Below are 22,427 nucleotides of genomic sequence, written 5' to 3' on the forward strand. Positions count from 1 at the left end.
TTCCCCTGTATTACTTTCTAAGCAGGAAAGAAAAAAAGCTTAAAAAAAGAAGTGGATATCGTTTTAACTGGAGTGTAGTTCGTTCCCATTCCCCTTCAGTGTGCTGGGTCCAGCTTCTCTGACATGGACCTTCACTCCTCGGGCTAGAGAGAGGGCCCTCAGCCTGTGGGTGATGGCCTGGGTCACAGCCCTGCAGAAGGTGGCTTATCACCACAGGAACTGTGCAATGGTAGTCCCAGATACTCTAAAACGACACTCCAGTCTCTCTTGCTTGGGAGTAAAATGCTTTTGTATCTCCGTCTCTAACCTACCTTTATGCTTAACTTGTGGATCACCAAAATATTTATTCCAATGTTTCCCAAACTAAATGTGCGTGAAAGCTAGAGAATTGTTTAAAGCATAGATGGCTGGGGTCTGGTCCCCCAGAGAATCCGATTTAGCCTGTCTGGATTAGAGCCCAGGAATCGGTAAATCAGTCCTCTAGGTGGCCTGCGGAACAAACTTTGAGAAACACCACCCTCCAAAATAATGAAGGGCAAACCTCCCTTCCTCGAGAAATTGACGCCACTGGCAACTCCCAAGGTGCCGGCTCAGGAAAAGGCGGTGAAACAAAAGAGGGCGTTCTTCCTTCCTTGCCCCGCGGGCCTTCGGAAACCTACATCCGGTTGATACCACTCGGGTGCGGGGTCCCGGCTGCTGGGGTGACGGCGGAGAGAGCCCCCGCTAACCGGATCGGTTTGGGCCGGGCCGGCTGGCTGGCGTGCGGGGGGGGGGGGCGGGGTGGGGGCGGGTTCCCCTAGTAGCCCGCGGGGCAGCAGCCAGGCAGCCCCACCCCTTCCCCGCACGGCCCCCCTCCCCCGCGCTGGGGTTGGGTGCTTAGTCACGGTGAGGTTGCGCTAGCCGCCCGCCTTCTCCCGGACCGCCCGCGCTCCCGCCCCCGCCCCCCCACCCCCGGCCCCCCCGCCCCCCCGCGCACTTCCGCGTGCATGGCCCTGCTGCGCCGGGCCCTGAGCGGGAACGCCGGGCCGAGCTGGCTGCGGGTGGCGCGCGCCTTCCCCCGCTTCCCGCTGCCTCAGTCGCGGCCCACCCGCGCCGGCTCCCGCGCCATGGCTTGCAGGCAGGAGCCGCAGCCGCAGCGCCCTCCGCCTGCCGCCGGCGTCGTGGCCTCTTACGACTACCTGGTGATCGGGGGCGGCTCGGGCGGGCTGGCCAGCGCCCGCAGGGCGGCGGAGCTGGGCGCTAGGGCCGCGGTGGTGGAGAGCCACAAGCTGGGCGGAACATGCGTGAGTACGAGGTCCCCGGCTTCGCGTCGTCTGGCAGCCGGGCTTTCTCCGCGCTCTGCAGGGACAGCCTGTCCTTTTCCTAGCGCCTAGGTCCGTCCGTCCGGGGGTGGGTCCCCAGCGCCGTGCTCTCCGCTTTCCCACCCGCATCTGAGGTCAGGGTCCCAGCAGGTTTAGAGGGGACGAGTGTGAAGGGCTTCTCTGCGGCTCCCAAACCCGAGCCGTGGTCTGTGCCAGCGCAGGTGGTTAAACCTAACAGAACTTCACTGCATCCTCCCTCCTCAGGGTGGAAGAATGTGGCAACCCATCCTTGATCTCACCCCCAGATCCGTGAAACAGCTGCCCGTGGAGAATTCGCAGCTGGCGTGGGGGGTAGGGAGTTGGGGAGCGGGACTGGGTACTGATCCTTGAGGAAGACGATCCTGATCCTCTCCTTTCACTTCCAGGGGCAGAATGATTTGCAGCAGGGGTTCTCGCCCTTGACCGCACATTCCAATCACCTGAGGAGCTGGGAAAATTCTGCTATGGGTTCCACTCCCGCGGCTTCTGATGTCACTCCTCCCAGGAGCAGCCTGGGCTTTGGGAGTTTTTAGAAGCTTCACGGGTGATTGATTGCAGCCAAGGTTGACAACCACTGACTATAGATTACCTCGATGTAGGATTTACTCTTAATTGAATTCTCAGACCTTTTTCTTTTTGTTGGTTTTGTCTTTTTTGGGGGGAGAGGGTAGATTTTAGAACCGCCTCCAAAAAAGAGGGTCGTAAAATCTTATGATTGAGAAGCTTTATCATTAAAAAATTGTTTCCATGTTACTGGTGTGGCCTTTTCTGTCGCAAGATTTGGGTGAAGTAGTTGCAATTAATGTTAAAATTTTGTATCCAAGAGTAACCTGGGATTGGAAAGTGTTCTCCACAGTGTTCTGGAGATTGATAATTAAATTGTGCCAGATTGGGAACTCCTTCAGGGCAGGGATGGGTTCATGTATTTTGCACCTCTTATCACCTTAACAAAATATCTTGCTCAATAACCTTACGAGTAATGAATCAAACTCAAAATTGACAGCTTGTGAAAGGGCTGACTTCATTGTCCAGTACTCATATTTTACGTTCAAAATGAAAAAGGGAATGGCAGAAAGGAAAAATCCCTGGTAATGATCAACTTGCTCCTTGACATCTTAGCGTAGACTCCATTAGTCTGTCTCAGCGGAAAGCAGATTGAGGGGTGTCGCCCTCGGCCCAGGACGACAGTGAGCCTGGTATGGTGTTAATGCTTCATTTCCGTTTATTTAATCAACTTCCACAGAGGGGTGCCACTAGGAGGCCCCTGGACAGCTGGTGAGAACTCTTGATGATTTCTCATCTTTGTACCTCCTTTCTTTTTTAAGATTTTGTTTTAAGTCATCTCTGCACCCAGCCTGAGGCTCACATCCAGAGATCCAGAGATCAAGAGTCTCACACTTTACTGACTAAGCCAGCCAGGTTCCCTGGTACCTCTTTACTTTTCTCAGTTTTCCTTCTTCCGTGTTAAGTCACACAGTTGTGACATCCATCATCCTTGCTTGGTTCCACTGATATTACTCAAGAAGGGGCTGGCCTCATTTTTAGGTTCTTCTTAGGAATATGAATACACACATATGAATACACTAAGAGGTAAATTACATCTGAGACCCAGCGAAGAATTGCTCTGGTCAGCCATTTACAGCTTCCTTATAAAATGCCTGGCCTTGCCTGTATCATTCTGCTACAGCAACTTTTTTTTCCTGTAAACATTGGGAAATCCCCTATTTCACACTTGCATCACATTCCATTTGGGTTCTTCTCAAACTGGCTTTTGGCTTTGAATTACAAGGAAGGGTGTGGGTATCTGTTAATATTAGAGAATATATAACAGTCGATAAGATGGGAGTTTGAATTTAAGAATTCCAGATATCTAGGCTAGCCATAGTTGCAGTAATAAATTTCTGATGTCCAGTGATTTCCAAGCAGGTGCAGGGAAAAGGGAGGCCCTCTGAAGCACATCATTTCATTTGTTCATGTCTTCATTTCGTGTATTCTAAATGCCAGGTACTTGGATTGAGGTAGGCAGAGAGAAAAGGGTAGATACAAATATTTATATGGCCAAAAGTCCCTTCCCACAGGGAATTTACAATACAGTGGGGAAGGAAAATGTAGACCTTAACTCCAAAATGTAGACCTTAACACCTTGCTGCTGATAGTGAAAAATTACAGTAGCTAAGAAGAGAGTTGGAACCATTACTTCTGCCTGGGCACTGTGGGACGGATGGTTTCTTGAAGGAGAGAGTATCTTTCTGAACCTGAACAGGATTAGTACCATTTTTTGATAGGGTCAGAGGCAAAGGCAGAGGGGCAGGTTATGTTGTGTAATTTAGAACAGAGGGTGTCTCTAATAGAAGTAAGATATGGGAAGCTGATGGGTAGGTTGTGGTTAAAAAAAAAAATGAAGTTTCTGGGGGCTCTTGTTTGGCTCAGTCCGTAGCGCATGTGACTCTTAGTCTTGGGGTAGTGAGTTCAAGCCCCACACTGGGTGTAGAGCTTACTTAAAAAGAATGAAGTGAACTGTGAAAGGTTTTTGCATAGGGGAGTGGCTGCATAAAAGTGGTTTTATGGTAGTGGTACTAGTGAAAGAAGTCCTTTGGGACAGTCAAATAGAAATTTCTTTAACATTGATTCTTTAAGGGGGTGCCTGGGTGGCTCAGTGGGTTAAATAAACCTCTGCCTTCGGCTCAGGTCATGGTCTCAGGGTCCTGGGATGGAGCCCCACATTTATCGGGCTTTCTGCTCAGCAGGGAGCCTGCTTTCTCCTCTCTCTCTGCCTGCCTCTCTGCCTATTTGTGATCTTTGTCTGTCAAATAAATAAATTCTTAAAAAAAAAAAAAACATTGATTCGTTAAGCATTTTTCTTCTAAGTATTTTGATTCTGGAGTGTGGTGAATTTTTAAAGTTGCTGTGGTTAAATTCACACTGAGGATTCAAATTAAAGTCTTCCTGTAGTTAGTGGAATTGTGGCTTTTTAAGATTTTTATTTATTTATTAGCGAGAAAGAGTGATCAGGAGTTGTGGAGGGGAGAAGCAAACTCTTCTCCGAGCAGGGAGCTTGATGTGGGGCTTGATCCCAGGACCCGTAAGATCATGACCTGTGCAAAGGCAGCCACTCAACTGACTGAGCCACCAAGGTGCCCCAGTGGGATTGTGTTTTGTTTTTAATTATTCTATTTTTGTCTGCTCATTTATTAATTCATATTGCCACCCATTCAGGTACTTTTTTGAATGCTGGGGTTTCAGCAGCAAACAAAGCAGATAAAAATCTCTGTCTTTGGGGCGCCTGGGTGGCTCAGTGGGTTAAAGCCTCTGCCTTCGGCTCAGGTCATGATCCCAGGGTCCTGGGATTGAGCCCCACATCAGGCTCTCTGCTTGGCAGGGAACCTGCTTCCTCCTCTCTCTCTGCCTCTGCTCTGTGACCTCTGTCTGTCAAATAAATAAATAAATAAATAAAATCTTAAAAAAAAAAAAAAATCTCTGTCTTTGTGGAGCTTACATTGTAGGTGTTATCTGCAGTTTCTAAACTTTCTGTGCAATATTTTAATAATTTTTTAAAAGATTTTATTTATTTATTTGAGAGAGAGAGAGAGAGAGAGCAAGGACTAGAGAGAGAGCACACACAGAGGGAGAAAAAGAGAGACGCAGACTCCCCGATGAGCAGGGAGCTTGATGGGGAGCTCGATTCCAGGGCCCCAGGATCATGACCTGAGCCAAAGGCACACACTTAACTGACTGAGCCACCCAGGTGCCCCAATACTTTTAGCTTTATGAAACACTACATGGACCTGGTTATTTTCATTTCATTTAGGATTGGACTCACACAGATCCTTGTAGGAATTTGGGAAGCATTGTTCCGGTTCAGCACCCTTACTTTACTGAGGAGCAGAGTGAATGTCAGCTAAAATGTGGTTGAAAACAAACCAAGCGTGCTATGACCTATGGAACTGGCGTCCCAGCCATTGGAAACTAGAGCTCTGATGTATTAGTGCGAAGTAAACTGCGACTTGATGAACCTGTTTAAGCCTTATTCTTTACTACAGAATAGTAGTACCCCTCTTTCTTAGGAACCAGACATTTACTCCAAAAACACTTAGTTAAGGGTCTGTCTACCACACTGGCCTTCACCCTGTAGCTCCTGATTTAGTAGGTATGGTGTGAAGCCAGAGCAGATGTATTTTTAAAGAGCTCCATTCTGATTTTGGTATAACATGAGCCAGACACAGTGACAGCGTCTTTATAGGAAGAAGGGACAGTATGAAGCATTAGGATGAATCTGGTGAATTATGCATAACTGCAGGTCAGCTGACAGTGAATGTGGTCCTAGGGTCATTAATTTCTTGGTTTCATAATTTTATGCCTCTGAGGCAGCTAGTGGAAAATGCCTTCCAAGGTTGTCTACACAATGTGACTATTTGGCTTGATTTTCTGACTCTTCCTCAATCTTCCTTTTCTAGGAGGCTTTTTTTTTTTTTTTAAACATTCTGTGATGTGATTGAGTAGGCCCCTTCCAAGAAGGCATGCATTTCCTTCTTTCCTTCCTTCCTTCCTTGATTTGACACAGAGAGAGAGCACAAGCAGTGGGAGCGGGAAAGGGGGAAGCAGGCTCCCCACTGTGCAGGGAGCCCGAGGTGGGGTTCAGTCCCAGGACCCTGGGATCATGACCTGAGCTGAAGGCAGACATTTAACCATCTGAGCCACCCAGGCACCCCAAAACGTGCATTTTCAAGATGAATGATGCATGTTGGTGTACAAAAGCCTTTGTTTAAAAAAAATTTTTTTTTTTTTTTTAAATTTTTGACAGAGAGAGAGCACAAGTAGGCAGAGCAGCCCGCAGAGGGAGAGGGAGAAGCAGGTTCTCTGCTGGACAGGGAGCCTGATACGGGGCTTGATCCCAGGACGGTGGGATCATGGCCTGGGTGAAGGCAGCTGCTTAATTAACCAACTGAGCCACCTAGGTTTGTGCCATCACCTTTTCTTTTTTTAAAGAAAAAAAGAAATTTTTTCTTTTTTCTTTTTTCTTTTTCTTTCTTTTTTTTTTTTTTTTTTAATTTTTTTTCAGGGATAGAAATTTTTAAGCTGTTAAGTTCAAGTGTGAGATGACTTTGCCCCATATTGTGTCTGTAGGGGAGGAAAACCTTTTCCTCTACCCTCTTAGGTTTAGTAACTGGAGCCTGCAAATTAGGCCAATAGTAGACAGGTTTATAGGAACTTATTTCACATGCAGATGGACTGTCACAGAGAAGTAGAGGGGAAGATAGGAGCACTTAGGCCTGGGAGCTTAATACCAATATAACAAAGGGTAATAAATTGTGGAGAAGTGGCTGGCAAAGGAAAGGAGGTTTGGGCTTCTAGTAGCAGTAAATTGTAGAAAGGTAAATATATGAGGGAAACTAATGGAAGATAAAGGTTATTATTATTATTTTTTAAGATTTTATTTATTCATTTGAGAGAGAGTGCATAAGATGGAAGGTGCAGAGAGGGAGAGCAAGAGGGAGAAGCAGACTCCCGGCTGAGCAGGGAGCTGGATGCAGGGCTCTGTCCCAGTACCCTGGGATCATGACCTGAGCTGAAGGCAGACACTCAACCAACTGAGCCAGCCATTCAGGCACCCCGATAAAAGTTACTTTAATAAGTTTTTTTTTTTCTTTTTTTCCTGTAAATTCTGCTCAGTGCTTTTTCCCCCTTCTGTGATTAGGGTTGTTCTCCTCCTCCTGGTATAGAAGAGGGGTAAGAGATACCTTCACAAAGGGAAAATTTATGCCCTGTTGTTAGGCAGAAAGAAGGAGGGCAGGGAGTTCCTCCTTTGCTCTTAATTATCTTTAGCTCAAAATAATCCGTATGCTCAAGTAGCATAGTTTGGGTTGGCATATTCTGATCTCCTTTAGTTCAAAGTGAAAGAAGCAATTAGGGGCCAGAACTGCTATCAAACTTCTAATGGATAAACCAGGTCGAGAGGCCTGGGGTAGCTCTCCTGACATGATTCCACCCTCAAACTGGTCTTTATTTTTCTTCATTAAGCAAGAAGTTGTGATCTGATAGAGTAGGATGTAGAGTAGGTTCGTTGCTAAAAGTGGGAAGCTGAAAGAAAAGAATTGAAAGAATTCAGTGAAGATCGTAATCTCTTGTTGCCCGTTGTTGTTAAGTCATTTCTGAGGGCAGAAAAATAAATGAAATAATCTTTGAATTCAGTTTTTGGCATCTCCAAAAAGTTAAGTGTAATACTTCCCTCATGATCAACCGTAGAGCAGGGAGATCTGCAAAGATTGCCCAGAGCCATAGTGAATGAGAACCTTCTGGAAGCTTTGTCTCTGTGGTTCAGTTCTCTGCCTACGCAGACCTGGGAAGAGTCAGCTTGAGGAAGAGTTCTTTCTGATTTACTGCTCCTTTTGCCCCAGGGCCTGTGGGAGCACATGTTCCAATGTTCTTGCTGAGTGTAGTAATCCTGTGGTGAAGAGTAAATGGGTTCTTATGGTATAGACGAGCAGTTCTCACCAATGAGAGTTGGTACTAAGGTTTGATTACCAGGCCAAAAGCCTTCCCTCCTCTCCCCTGCCCTCCCCTCCCCTCCTCTCCCCTCCTCTCCTCTCTTCTCTTCTCTCCTTTTTTTATTTTTATTTTTTAAAGATTTTATTTATTTATTTGAAAGAGAGACAGTGAGAGAGAACATGAGTGAGGAGAAGGTCAGAGGGAGAAGCAGACTTCCCATGGAGCTGGGAGCCTGATGTGGGACTCGATCCTGGGACTCCAGGATCATGACCTGAGCCGAAGGCAGTTGTCCAACCAACTGAGCCACCCAGGCGTCCCTCTTCTTTCCTTTTTTAATTGAGGTATAATTGACCTATAACATTGTATTAGTTTAGGTATACAGCGTGATGATTCCATATTTGTGTATCCGGTGGAATGATCACCACCAGAAGTTGAGTTAAGCTTGTCCCCATACATAGTTACAAATATTTTTTCCTTGTGGTAATTTATTTTTATTTTAAGATTTTTAATTTTAATTTTTATTATTAAGATATTTTATTTTTATTTTAAGATTTTATTTATTTGAGAGAGAGTGAGAGAGCGGGCACGAGCAGGGAGAAGGAGCAGAGGCAGAGGGATCATGACCTGAGCTGAAGGGAGATGCTTAACCGGCTGAGCCACCCAGGGGCCCTTGTGATAAGAACTTTGAAGATCAACTCTCTTAGCAACTTCCAAATATGCGATATAGTATTATTAACCATTAACCATGCTGTGCATTACAGCCCCATGACTTATTGATTTACAGCTGGAAGTTTCTACCTAATAAAAAGCCTTCTTGATTACTAATGTCATTGTGAATGGTGCCGCACAGTGCCAATTGGAGAGGGTAGCAGGAAAGACAGGGTATGTATGTATGTATGTATTTATTTATAGATTTTATTTATTTGACAGAGAGACACAGCAAGAGAGGGAACACAAGCAGAGGGAGAGGGAGAGAGAGAAGCAGGCTTCCCACCGAGCAGGGAGCCCAACATGGTGCTCTATCCCAGGACTCTGGGATCATGACCTGAGCCTAAGGCAGACGCTAAGCCACCCAGGCACCCCTAGTTGGGGGTTTTAAAAGATGCCTGAGAAACAAGCTTCTAAGTAGACCGCTGTTTGTATTTATCTTGGCTGAAAACAATGACTTACATGTTAACAACATGTAAATCAACTGACCTTGGAGGTGATAACATGTACTTTGATATTATGATGCCGATATCTCCACAAAAGGCTGAACACACTTTTAAAAAAAAATTTTAAGCACGCAGTACGGTATTGTTGACTTTAGGTACAATGTGATACAGCAGGATACTTAGAGCTTACTCATCCTGCTTAACTGAAATTTTGTGCCAGTTGATGAGTAACTTCCCATTCCTCTCCCACCCCTGCCCAGACCCTGGCAACCACAACTCCATTCTTTGGTTCTATGAATTTGACTGTTTTAGATATCACATGTAAGTGGAATCCTGCAATATTTGAATTATTTCCTTCATTTTAGCATAATCTTCCAAGGTTGAATATTCATTTTTAAATGGACATTTACAAAAGGAGATCATACCTTCAGTATTTTTTCAAAGATTTTGTTTATTTATTTGAGAAAGAGAGGGAGAGAGTGAGAGCGAGAATGTGCACATAAGCAGGGGATTGGCGAGGGGGTAAAGGCAGAGGGAGAAGCAGGCTCCCCGCTGAGCAGGGAGCCTTACCCTGGACTTGATCCCAGGATTCTGGGATCATGACCTGAGCTGAAGGTGGACCTTTAACCGACTGAGCTGCCCACGTACTCCAACACACCTTCAGTATTGACAGGTAGCCCTTAAAAACAGAAAGTTACCCTAATTTGTTTTGTGGGCTTAGAGTTTCGTAAGGTGTGGCACACCTGTATTTGTAAGTGCCAAATAAACGAGTGATCAGAAAGGGTGGGGTTTGTTGAAGTAGGCAAATCCTGATGTTGAAATTGGTATTTTGATTTACCCTGTTGATTAATTTTTTTGCACTAGGATTTGTATAAGAGTGCTTTGTCATCTGCCTCAGAAATCTGTGGGGCTAGAAAGAAAGGCTGCCTCTGAACCTCTCAGGGGTCCTCTTTCTTTGTAAATGGTACTTTGAACAAGTCATAACAGAGAATGTTTCTTGTAGAGTCAGACTGAAGGCATTTTGTGGAAAGACTAATGATCTTATCATTAATAATCACTTATTCACTGGGTGTTACAACATTAGGTATGAAATGAGGATACATAGAATACTAGGTCCTTTTCTTTTGGTGGGGGAGCAGGAGATGTGGGGCCAGGGCGCCTGAGTGGCTCAGTCATTAAGCGTCTGCCTTCGGCTCAGGTCATGGTCCCAGGGTCCTGGGATCCAGTCCTATGTTAGGCTCCCTGCTCAGCACAAAGCCTGTCTCTCTCTCTCCCACTCCCCCTGCTTATGTTCCCTCTCTTGCTGTCTCTTTCTCTGTCAAATAAATAAATAAAATCTTGAAAAAAAAAAAAAAAGATGTGGGGCCACACATCACTACAGTGTGCTCATCAAGGGGTAGAGAACTGGTGGTCCAGAAGTTTTGTCTCATGTAGCTACTTCTGGGTGCCCCTGGATGCCTCAGAGTAACAGGTCTTTTAAATTTGACAGTTGAGGGGCACCTGGGTGGTTCAGTAGGTTTAGCATCCAGCTCTTGATTTCGGCTCAGGTCATGATCTCAGGGTCATGGATCAAGCTCTCTGTTGGGCTTTGTGCTCACTGGGGAGTCTGCTTGAGATTCTCTTTCTCTCTCTTCCTTTACCTCTCTCCCAGCTCGCGCTCTCCCATGCGCACACTCATTTTATCTAAAATAAATACATAGGGGTGCCTGGGTGGCTCAGTTATTAAGCATCTGCCTTCAGCTCAGGTCATGCTTCCTCTCCCACTCTCTCCTATTCCTACTCCCCTGCTTGTGTTCCCTGTCTTGCTGTCTGTCTCTCTGTCAAATAAGTAAATAAATAAAATCTTTAAAATTAAAAAAATTTTTTTTTCTTAGAAAATTATCTTTTGGTAATTTTCTTAAAAAATTATCTTTTGATAATAAAATAAATAAATAAATGTTAAAAAATAATTGTTGACACCTGGGATTGAGAGGTCTACATTAATCTTATATTCTGCTTAGCTAAGTATTGAGCCAAAGCCATTTTATTTTAAAGATTTTATGTATTTATTTGAGAGAGAGAGCAGAGAGAGTGAGAGGGAGAAGCTGACTCCTCTTTGAGCGGGAAACCCAATGCCGGGCTCCATCCCAGGACCCTGAGATCACTACCTGAGGGAAATGCTTAACCAACTAAGCCACCAGGTACCCTAAGCCAAAATGATTTTAATTCCAATCTTTGTTACTATCTCTTGTATCACTTCATTTTCTTGCTTTAGATTCTGCTTTATACATAATACCTTTTCTTTCTCCCTGAAGCTAGATACCTCCCAGTACTAATCTTTAATTATAGTCTGAAATTTGAAGGTAAAGACATGGATATTGGTTGTTTAATATGTGTCAAGATACGATACTGTGTTTTATGATAAAACAATATACCTTTGGTCTTGGTTCCCAGTCCTGGCACAGAGCTCCTAAAACCCCTTGGAATTTTCTAAGTGATAAGAGTAATAAAGGTATCTTGGGCGCCTGGGTGGCTCAGTGGGTTAAGCCGCTGCTTTCGGCTCAGATCATGATCTCAGAGTCCTGGGATCGAGTCCCGCATCGGGCTCTCTGCTCAGCAGAGAGCCTGCTTCCCTCTCTCTCTCTGCCTGCCTCTCCATCTACTTGTGATTTCTCTCTGTCAAATAAATAAATAAAATCTTAAAAAAAAAAAAAGAGTAATAAAGGTATCTTGATATTTATAACAAATGAATATTTCACACCTAAGTTTATGTTAATGAGGCGACTTTTGGAAAGATCCTAAGGATGAGACATGGTTGGCTGGAGAACTAACTTTGTGATTTGAGGGTCAGGATTTCATTTCTACCTCCCGTCCCCCACCACCCGTGTCTCCCCCCTCCTCCTCCTCTGGGGAGGAGAGAAGAAAGAGGACCTGGAGGTTGAATCACTTACCAGTGGCCAAAGACTTAAATCAATCATGCTGTTAAGTGCAGGTGGCATTCTTGACAGGTGCAGTTGTCAATGGACCAAATCCTCATTTTACCACCGACATGGGCAGTGTGAAGTTTTTACCTATCTAGGCAGAACCAAAGGTGAGAGGGCCCGGCCTAGAAACATGGTGAAGCCCCTGAATTTTACCACGTGTATCATCAGACTCTTCCCATGTTCTGTCCCTGTTGGGAGAGGCCCCCTGTCTTCACTGTGAGCCAATTTCGGCAGGCCAGGCTCTGAACAGGATTCTGAACACCATCGGGACAGGGAGTTCTTAGAAGTGGACTGTGAGATTGTAAGTAAGGCAAAGCTGCCAGAGTGTCTCTGCTGTTGGGTATACTCAGGAATATGAGAAACTTGTCTGTAAAGTTTATCATTGGTTAATGCCCCTCTGAGGGCTTTGCTGGGAAATTTGCCAGGTGGAAAGTGTTGTATGTTTCAGGTCTTATCAGCTTTGTGCACCCCTGGGAAGTCAGAGCCCTGAGAACCCATCAACCTGGTGTCCCAGCCTGGGAGACAAGCTTTCTGGCATCAGTCGATTTGTTCTTGAAAGGGAGCCAGCCGCCAGGGGACTTGATCTCTTTTTTCAATAAGCTTCTGTGAGCTCAGAGATCTAGAGGACTGCAGAAATAATTCAGGGGAGTCAATGTCATCATTAGATCTATCATAAATTAGAAAAGAGGTGCTTTATTTGCATTATCTGTCATCTTCTCAAAACCTCTGTTTTAGCATTCCCATTTTACGGAATAGGAGACTGAGCTCAGAGATTTAGAAACTTACCCACCAACAGCCAGTAGGTGGGAGGGAAGGTTGGGATGCAAACTCAGGTCTGTCTGACTCTGTGCTTGTGTTCTTTCTGACCACCTGCTGTGCTTGTCAGCTGGAGAGGAAGAAGGGTTGAGCATGACTGTACAGAGCTTTCCACCTTTGGCTTCCCCAGCTCTGTTAACTAATGTATCTTTTCTTCCCTTTCAAGTCAGAGAGGCATCTGGTCATCAGTTATGTTGTGCTGAAGTGTAACTAGGCTTCTAAAACCAGTGGAAAGCCCTGGAGGCCCATTACTGGAGTTGCCAAAATAGGGCGAGTTGTATTTCTTTTTTTCTTTCTTTTCTTTTCTTTTCTTTTTAAGATTTATTTATTTATTTGAGAGAGAGAGAGACAGAGCAAGTAGAGGGAGAGGGAGTGAAGCGGACTTTGCGCTGAGCAGGGAGCCAGAGATCACGACCTGAGCCAAAGTCAAGTCAGCGGCTTAATCACCTGAGCCACCCAGGTGCCCCAGGGCGAGGTGTATTTCAAGGTCATGAACTCTTTTCAGTTATAGCCCAATCCCAGACCCAAAAGGTACTGTGCTAGAATATAGACTCTTTGGCCCAAAAAGGTCACAGTTTTCCACTTCCTCTTCCTCTTGATATCTAGCCTAAGGCTTCAGAATTTTCGGGAATGGAGTGATTCTGCTGCCGACCCTTGAGTCAGCATCTTGGATTATGCTGTGACTCTGGTTGGAACTGGAGGCTCCAAGAGAACAGGGACTAACTATACCTGTTTAGGGTTTTGTTTTGTATAAAGTCTGACACAACTGAGTGAATGCTTAATCAATACTTATGAATGAATGAATGAATGAATGATTGCAAGTTAAAACATTATAGAAGGCAAAAAGTCTGAAACTTCTAAAAAGCAAACCAAAGTTAGTCATAACACTTGGCACAAGAGAAAGATTGTCTTGGCCCTGGGAAGAAGCATGTCACAAACTTTTTTAGAAATTGCCTTAAAGGGGCGCCTGGGTGGCTTAGTGGGTTGAAGCCTCTGCCTTCAGCCTAGGTCATGATCCCAGGGTTCTGGGATCGAGGCCCGCATTGGGCTCTCTGCTCAGCAAGGAGCCTGCTTCCCTTCCTCTCTCTGCCTACCTCTCTGCCTACTTGTGATCTCTGTCTATTAAATAAATAAATTAAAAAAAAAGAAATTGCCTTAAATAGCTTTCAGATAGCCTCAAATGTGCAAGAGGAATATATCGATGATGACTGAGAATGGTTCAGAACATTTAGTTTCTTAAACAATTTACATTGCTTTTGAAGTTCCTGGGAAGCCAGAGAAGGTTGACTGTAGGACAAATGGAGTGTATTTATTTAGTGTATTGCAATCATCTCTACTTTTGGAGAAACTGGTTTTGGAGTCTGTCTCATTGAAGCCTCTTGGTAAACTTAAGCTGTGGAGTGCAGGGTATAGAGCTGTGCATAGAAGGGACTGGAAAGCCTGCCCACCAGACGAGCCAGGAAAGGCAGGTCTGATGATAAAATCATTGCCAGGGGGCTGGATTTCAGCTGCCTTCCTCTCTTCTACCACATAGGAAACACCTGTCTTCCTCCTTCATTAGAATTGGCTCATTCCATCTATTTCCATAACTCAAATACTTGGGAGTTGAGAAATAGCAAAGTAGCACATCCTCTGCTTAGACCTATGCAGGGCAGTGTAGGAAGAAAGCTATAAATTATTCTGATTGCTAATATAAAGTACTTTCTGAATAGCTTGCTTGTAATGCTAGTGTAGGTGTGATTCCTTTATTTGACGAGGCTTGAATTCTGCACCCTTCTCTCAATGCTGAGTTCCCTTTTCTCTTGCCTTCTGAATCTTTATTATAGCAAACTCATGAAAGATCCAAGTCCAGAGTATATGACCTGTCTCTTTCTAGAAGAACCTCCAAATGACTGATAGCTTGAAACATAACTCACTCCTTTATAATCCCTGAGGGCAGAATAATGGGAAATAACAGGATTAAAATGAAATGGCAGGAGGTATGCTGCAGATAGAGGACTAGCTTGTGACTGTTCACAAGACCTTTTTCAAATATTCGTGATCTTAATGAGATTTGGGTAGGTTTCCTTTACTCTAGCATTTCATATAAAATCCCTTGGCAAGTGTGTATATATTTAGTTCAGATTTCACCAAAGGATACCTAGAAAATATTCGGTAAGAAGTAGGCTTGTATTCTTTGGGCTTATAGGGAGCCAGCCTAGTTCTTACGGTCGTGATCAACAGAGCCACAAGCATCCAGTATAAATTATGTCCAAAAGGCATCAGTATTTAAATATTGAGTCTTTACTCCATGCCACTAGGCATGAGTGAACATACTGATATTTTTAAGGATATATAGTGGAGACCTCGTTTAAATCTCATAACTTTACGGGTTCCTGGACTCCTGATTTCAGCTCACGTCATGATCTCAGGACTGGGAGATCAAGCCCCGTATCAGGCTCTGCTCTGGATAGGGAGCCTGCTTAAGATTCTCTCTCCCTCTGATCTCTGCACACCAACCCCCCACCCCCACTCATGCTCGCTCTCTCTCTCTCTCTAAAAAAGTTTTTTAAGATTTTTTTTTTAAATGACAAAGAGGTAACACAAGCAGGGGGAGCAGCAGGCAGAGGGAGAAGCAGGCCTCTTGCTGAGCAGGGAGCCCCATATGGGGCTCGATTGCAGGATGCCGGGACCATGACCTGAGCCAAAGGCAGAGGCTTAACGACTGAGCCACCCAGGCTCCCCTAAAAAAAAATTTTTTTTTTTAAAGATTTTATTTATTTATTTGTCAGAGACAGAGGGAGAGAGAGCGAGTGAGCACAGGCAGACAGAAAGGCAGGCAGAGGGAGATGCAGGCTCCTTCCCGAGCAAGGAGCCGGATGTGGGACTCGATCCCAGAACCCTGGGATCATGACCCGAGCCAAAGGCAGCTGCCCAACCAACTGAGCCACCTAGGCGTCCCCCCTAAAAAATTTTTTTAAAAAGATCTCATAACTTCATTTTAATGGCCAAGATGTTACCAACACCTCCCAGTCAGTATTTATAAGATTAAAAGGTATCAGGAATACACATTACATGACTGGTTTCCAGAGCTGAAAGAGTGAGATCAATCTAGTTTTCCTTCTGCAACCAGCTCCTCTGCTAGGATATACCACTGTTTAACCCATTCAGCCAAGTACAAATTTCTTCACCCGAGGGACAGTTTTAATCAGTCTTAGTCTTTTAATTTTTTTATTAAGTTCATTTGACATACGTGTCAACACTTGTGTAAGTTTAAGGTGTACAGCATGTTACCTTGATACATAAATATAATATGATTGTCCACACAAGGATATTTATCACATCACATAATTATAGTACAGTATTATAGTCTATAGTCGAATTAGTCGTACCCTTAACCGAGCTTTTTTTCCCATGTTCCATTTTTTAGCATGTGCTCAAAAGGAAACAAATAAATGGAAACAAAAATCTGTATTTAAATATATATCACAGCTTGTTTACGGGGACTGTTGGGAAGAATTTCTCTCTCGGGGTGCCTGGGTGGCTCAGCTGGTAAGCAGCTGCCTTCAGCTCAGGTCATGATCCCAGGCTCGGGCGATCGAGCCGTAGCATCAGGCTCCCTGCTCAGCAGGAAGCTCGATTCTCCTTCTCCCACTCTCCCTGCTTGATCTTTCCCTAGATCTCTGTCAAATAAATAAAATCTTAAAAAAAAATTTCCCTCCCTCTCTCCCTAGATCTCTCTGTCAAATAAATAAAATCTTAAAAAAAAAAATTTCTCTCTAGTCTGAGGGGTATAAACAACTAGTTAGTTTTTGTTTTTAACGATTTTATTTATTTATTTGGCAGACATCGAGAGAGGAAACACAGCAGGGGGAGTGGGAAAGGGAGAAGCAGGCTTCTGGCCAAGAGGGAAAGCCTAATGCGGGGCTTGATGTGGGGCTCGATGTGGGGCTCGATCCCGGGATCCAGAAACCCTGGGACCATGACCTGAGCCAAAGGCAAATGCTCAACCAGCTGAGCCACACAAGTGCCCTAACAACTGGTTAGTTTTTATGCGACATCTTACAATTATTTGTGTTTTGGTGGCTAGAAGGCCAAGAATCAAATTTGTGGTCTGTCTCTAGCAAGTATGGAAGCATAAATATATAAGCATGTATGTATATATATGGATATATACCCACACATATTATGTATGTAGGATGAACCTTACTGCTTGATTCTTCATTGTCCTTTGGTCCTGAAAAGTAACATATTTCTGCTAGAGACTTTTTCAAAGGGGCATTCTGAGGTTTTTACCCAGCATCTACCACAGTAAGTTTCCCAGAAATCCTCTAGATTAGCTGCTCAGATGTTTCCACTGCCCTTATTTAGCTGGTGGGTCTTTCCTTCTGCTGCTTTTTTTCTGCTTCAGACTTCTGTGTTCTATGCAAGTTCAGGCTTGGGCCACCTTCTGACCTCTTCCATCCCTGCACTGCGTAGCCCCATGGATGTGGAATTATTTTCTCTCTCTTTCTCAGTGACTGTTTTCCTTGAGAAAATACTGAGGAACAAAGGTCCCTGCCTCATTGTGTAAGAAAAGAAACACTCATGTCTTTAACAACTCCGTAATAGCAAAAAGGAACTAACGGTAGAATGGGACTTAGAAACTTAAGGAATTCTCCTGAGTTGATGCTTGGGGGTTCATTTCTTGCAGGTTTGTGTGATGATTTGAGTTTAATATTCTTAAAATTTGTCCTTTTTTCTCCTAGGTGAATGTTGGATGTGTACCCAAAAAGGTAAAATTACTATTTCTTCTTCCTTCCACACTTCTTTTACATGTTTGATAAAGCAATGCGTTGATTTATTAGCTTAGAGTTCATGAGTGAGATAATATCTAGGTCCAGTAATTAGGACTGGTCCATCTTCTCAATCTAAATGACTGAATGGAATCTGCTTAGGTATTCTCATTTAATCCTGTAGCCTCATGGATTCTCTTAACAACTGTAGTGGTTTTCTTTCCTGGTATCTGTGGTGTAGGGCACACTGAATGAACTTGTCCTTCACCTGTGAAAAAAGAGGAAGAAATGGCAGCTCTTCTTTCCAAAGCTGCCTCTTGTTTGTGCTGGCAAATAATTTTACTCCACATTTGAACGTGCTTTAACATGTTCTAATCCTAAACTTAAAACCTTTTGTTACTGAGATTACATTCTAAACTGGCATTTTTTTTGTAACCGGTAAACAAATATTCCTAATCTCTTCAGTGACACATAGCTGAGTATAATGCCAGAAGGTTTTTTTATAATCTGTTTCCCAGTATGGGTAAGGTTTGGATTTTTGTGTGTATGGTTTCTTTTTTTTTTAATCATAGGAAAGTTTCTTTTTTACTGTGGGACACTTTCCCTCAATTGTTTTCTTTCCTTTTGGTCTTAGATTTTGTACCCTGTTCTTTTTTTTTTTTTTTTTTTTTTTTACAGATTTTATTTATTTGACAGACAGAGATCACAAGTAGGCGGGGCGGGGGGGCGGTGGAAGCAGGCTCGCCACCAAGTAGAGAGCCCAATGTAGGGCTCCATCCCAGGACCCTGGGATCATGGCCTGAGCTGAAGGCAGCTGCTTAATCCACAGAGCTACCCAAGCACCCCTTTGTACCCTGTTCTAATTGGAGTCATGCAATTATGATATATAAATTATGTGTATCAGTTATAAAGTAGTTTAAACAGTTATGGTAGTAAATCCATTGATTGGTGCTACCTCATTATTTAAATACCATCTGGGTATAGTAGCCTGAATTGGTAATATTTTGTTCCTGTATATTATGTTTTGTTTATTCATTCTATTCTGAACACATGTGCAGGACATTTACTTTATATTTTCATAGGGATCTACTGACTTCAAAGTGCTTTTTGCAAGCTTGAAGATCAGTTGGTTAATTGCCTTTTGTTTTCTAGAACTAGCTAAAGCCTGGAGTAACTGCCCTCCAGAAGGATAGAGTGGGGCAGCAGTAGAGAAGGAATCAGATCAATGGGGCTGCTACTACCCTAATTAGGATGAGCCTATCATATAGAGCTTCTCCAGAGATTGTCGGATGCTATAGCAGCATATATAATACGCATTGGAAGTAAATAAATACGGTACCTCATGATGGGATGACTTATAGTGGTGTTTCTTAAAATAACCCATCTTATTTTGTAGTACTGACAAACCTGTCATAGGTACTATTTAAGATAAACAATCTAGCAGATAAAATGGTTAATTCTATATTATATGAATTTTACCTCAATTTTTAAAAATGAGCAGAATCCAGCAGGGTCACCGATTACTCATCTTTAGGCATAAATGAAGAACAGTACAAAGAAGAAACCTAACGCTTATCAAAAATGGAGTCTCAGGCTTATCTGACAAAGAAAAATGATTGTTTGTCATCTAGAGTTCTGGATGCCAACTGGAATTCAGCTATCTTGATGATCAGTTGTTATAAAAGGCCTTTACAGATTTTAGGCTGCATTCCACAGAGATGCAACAAACATTTCAGTTCCAGATGCCTGATTACACAATCTTTGACAAGGATATGTTCATAGGTACCGAGTTTATAAGAGGGATTCGATCTCTTAAGGTTTTCAGTCCTCAGCTTGTTCTCATAGCTTCTTCTAAATCACTTTACTATAAAGCTGCAGATGCATTTCCATTCCCTAGAATTAATCATAGAAGATGGGGCTTCAACAAACCTGAAACTTAAATGGAGGATGTAAGCAATAATAAATTTTACCAGCAGGACTGGAAGGCTTATAACGTCCTGCTTCTATGGAGTAGGGAATGTAATAGAAATAATTTCCTGCGACATTTCACCAGCTTCCGTACAACATCTGTCTGGTCATATTGCTGAACTTTTAGAATGTTTAGTTTTATTTTTAATTTAAAGTTCATTATTTTTATCTGCTATTATGTAGTTACCTTTCACGCATGATTTCTTTCTTTTCTCAGGACTCATGTACTACTGTTGTGGCTTCCTTTTTTTTTTCTTGACAGGTAATGTGGAACACGGCTGTCCACTCTGAATTCATGCATGATCACGTTGATTATGGCTTTCAAAGCTGTGAGAGTAAATTCAATTGGCGGTAAGCGTTAATGCTCAGAGTGTTCTATTTACAAATATATTTATCTTTCATAATTAAATGAGCTGTAAACTTTTTTGGGGAGGGTGTTACTGTGGTAAAATGTATATAACAAACCTTTGCAGGTGACGGATATATCCGTGGCCTTGACTGTGATGCTGGTTTTAAGGTGTGTACTTCTCTCTAAACTCATCAAGTTACGTTCACTAAATATGTACAGTTTTTTGTATGTCAGTCTTACCTCCATAAAATGGCTTTCAAAGTCATGAAAAGTCCATTTTAGCTATTTTTAAGTTGTCAATACAGGGCCATTAAGTTATTCATAGTGTTGTGCAACCATTACCACCACCCATTTCGAGAGCCTTTCCTCCATCCAGAACAGAAACAAGGTGCTTATTAGACAAAAATTCATCTCCTCTCCCCCCAGGCCCTGGTATCACCATCCTACTTTCTGTCTCTATGAATTTGCCTCTTTTAGGTACTTCATACGACGTTTGTACTTTTAAGCCTGGCTTATTTCACTTAGAATAATGCTTTAAAAGTTCATCCATGTTGTGGGATGTGTCAGAATTTCATTCCTTTTTAAGGCTGAAAAATATTCCCTTGTGTTCATACCACATTTTGTTTATCCATTCAGCCTTCAGTGGACTTTTGGTTGTTTCCACCTTTAGTCTGCGGTGACTAATGCTGCTGTGAACACTGATCTACAAGTTGCTGCTTTTGGGTCTATACCTAGGAATGAAATTGCTGGGTCAAATAGTAATTTTATTTATTATCATTTTCAAAATTTTTTGTTTCTTCACTTCGCCCCTCAAATGGCGATTTTATGTTTAACTTTTATTTTGTTTATTATTTATTTATTTATTTTTTAAGATTTTATTTATTTATTTGACAGAGATCACAAGTAGGCAGTGGCAGGCAGAGAGAGAGCAGGAAGCAGGCTCCCTGCTGAGCAGAGAGCCCGATGTGGGGCTCAATCCCCGGACCCTGGGATCATGGCCTGAGCCAAAGGCAGAAACTTTAACCCACTGGGCCACCCAGGTGCCCCTATGTTTAACTTTTAAAGGAACTGCCATAAACTTTTAGGAGCCATAAAAATTTTCAAAATTTTCAGAAATCCATCCACTTATTCAACAAACATTTATCGAGTGGCCCATAAGTACTAGGGACTTGCCAAAGCAGCTCTCCCTGTCTTGTCTGCAGAACAAAATTTACATACCATGGATGCCAGGTGAACATCTTCCCTGGACTAGAGTAAGGGTTCTCTACATATGGCAGAGCAGATGCGCACGGGGGCAGGGGCAGCTGCCTTCAGAGATACTCCCTCCTGCGGATCTTGTTGACTGCTCTGTGTGGGTGTGTGATTCTCTGCTGAAAGGGGTGTTCAGGAACAGATGCCCCAGTCCCTAAGGGAAAGAAGAGAACCCTGTTTCTCAGTACTGACTCAAGTTTCATTACAGCATTATAAAGGAGAAGCGTGATGCCTATGTGAGCCGCCTGAACACCATCTATCAAAATAATCTCACCAAGGTGAGTGTGCTGGGTTTGGGGTTTAGAGAGGGGGCCGTTCTCTGCTGGAGTGTGCTGCCGGTCTGGCCAGACAAAAAACATAGCCTTTGCATGTATCCCTTGTTGTTTCTTTAATTTCTTTTGCCGTTAATGGTTTTGAGGTTGACCTGCCAGAGCGGGTCTCTGCTCAGGAGGCATCTTTTTTCTAAAGAGTGGGCAGCGCCTGCTGTGATGGGTAGACCAGGTCTCTCCTGATGGCGGCTCCTTGAGTAGGTCTCGCCCTCCAGTTAGTTCTAGAAACCCAAAACAGAGACTAATTTACACAACGATACACCAGCTTATTCAGATCAGAAGTACAGCCTGGCTGGAAGGCTGCCATTGCTCATTTGCTCCCAGCAGCCTCGACCCGTGGCTAGATACAGTCAAGAGAACAAATTATAGTTCAGAAGGTTTGTTTTTGTGAATGAAGTCTGATCAAGTACACCGGGCAAAGGCCTATTTACCTTCAGCAAATATATATTATCTTTTGCCAGTCTCTGGCTTTTTCTGTCTTGGTGCTTAAATATTGTACTTCCCCTTGGGGCTGCTGGAGACATTGACAAATGGTGCACAATCCGGCTGCTGCCCTTTTTCTTTTCTTTTTTTTCCTCTAAGAGAGGGAAAGAGAGAAAGAGCCCAGGAGGGGCAGAGGGAGAAACAGACTCCCCACCAAGCAGGGAGCCTGTCGTGCATCTCAGTCCCAGCACTCTGGGATCATGACCTGAGCCCACGGCAGGCATGTAACGACTGAGCTACCCAGGGGTCCCTGGCTGTCCTTTTCTTTTCTTTTTCTTTTTTTAAAAGATTTTATTTATTTATTTGAAGATGGATCACAAGTAGAGAGAGGAGGAAGCAGACTCCCTGCCGGGCAGAGAGCCTGATGTGGGCCTCTGATCCCAGGACCCTAGGATCATGACCCTTGCTAAGGTAGAGGCTTTATTTAACCCACTGAGCTACCCAGGCGCCCTGCCCGCTGCTCTTTTCTTGACAGTGTATATCCCACCACCCTTCATTTGCCTTCGTGGTTTCACTTTGCAGGTTCTAAGATTT

At 43.6% G+C, this 22,427-nt stretch overlaps 1 protein-coding gene across 1 annotated transcript in view; it reads left to right on the top strand.

Moving 5' to 3' along the window:
• Positions 1-964: 964 nt before the first annotated feature.
• GSR (glutathione-disulfide reductase) overlaps positions 965-22,427 on the top strand; it is a 49,108-nt gene continuing 27,645 nt past the window's right edge. Inside the window, exons 1-4 of the mRNA XM_059156213.1 lie at positions 965-1,283; positions 17,487-17,513; positions 19,744-19,832; positions 21,290-21,359. Coding sequence (XP_059012196.1) covers positions 987-1,283; positions 17,487-17,513; positions 19,744-19,832; positions 21,290-21,359 — 483 coding nt within the window. The 5' untranslated portion in view covers positions 965-986. The remainder of the gene's footprint in view (positions 1,284-17,486; positions 17,514-19,743; positions 19,833-21,289; positions 21,360-22,427) is intronic.

This window comes from Mustela lutreola, chromosome 18 (assembly GCF_030435805.1).
Source record: "Mustela lutreola isolate mMusLut2 chromosome 18, mMusLut2.pri, whole genome shotgun sequence".
NCBI classification, from domain to species: Eukaryota; Metazoa; Chordata; class Mammalia; order Carnivora; family Mustelidae; genus Mustela; species Mustela lutreola.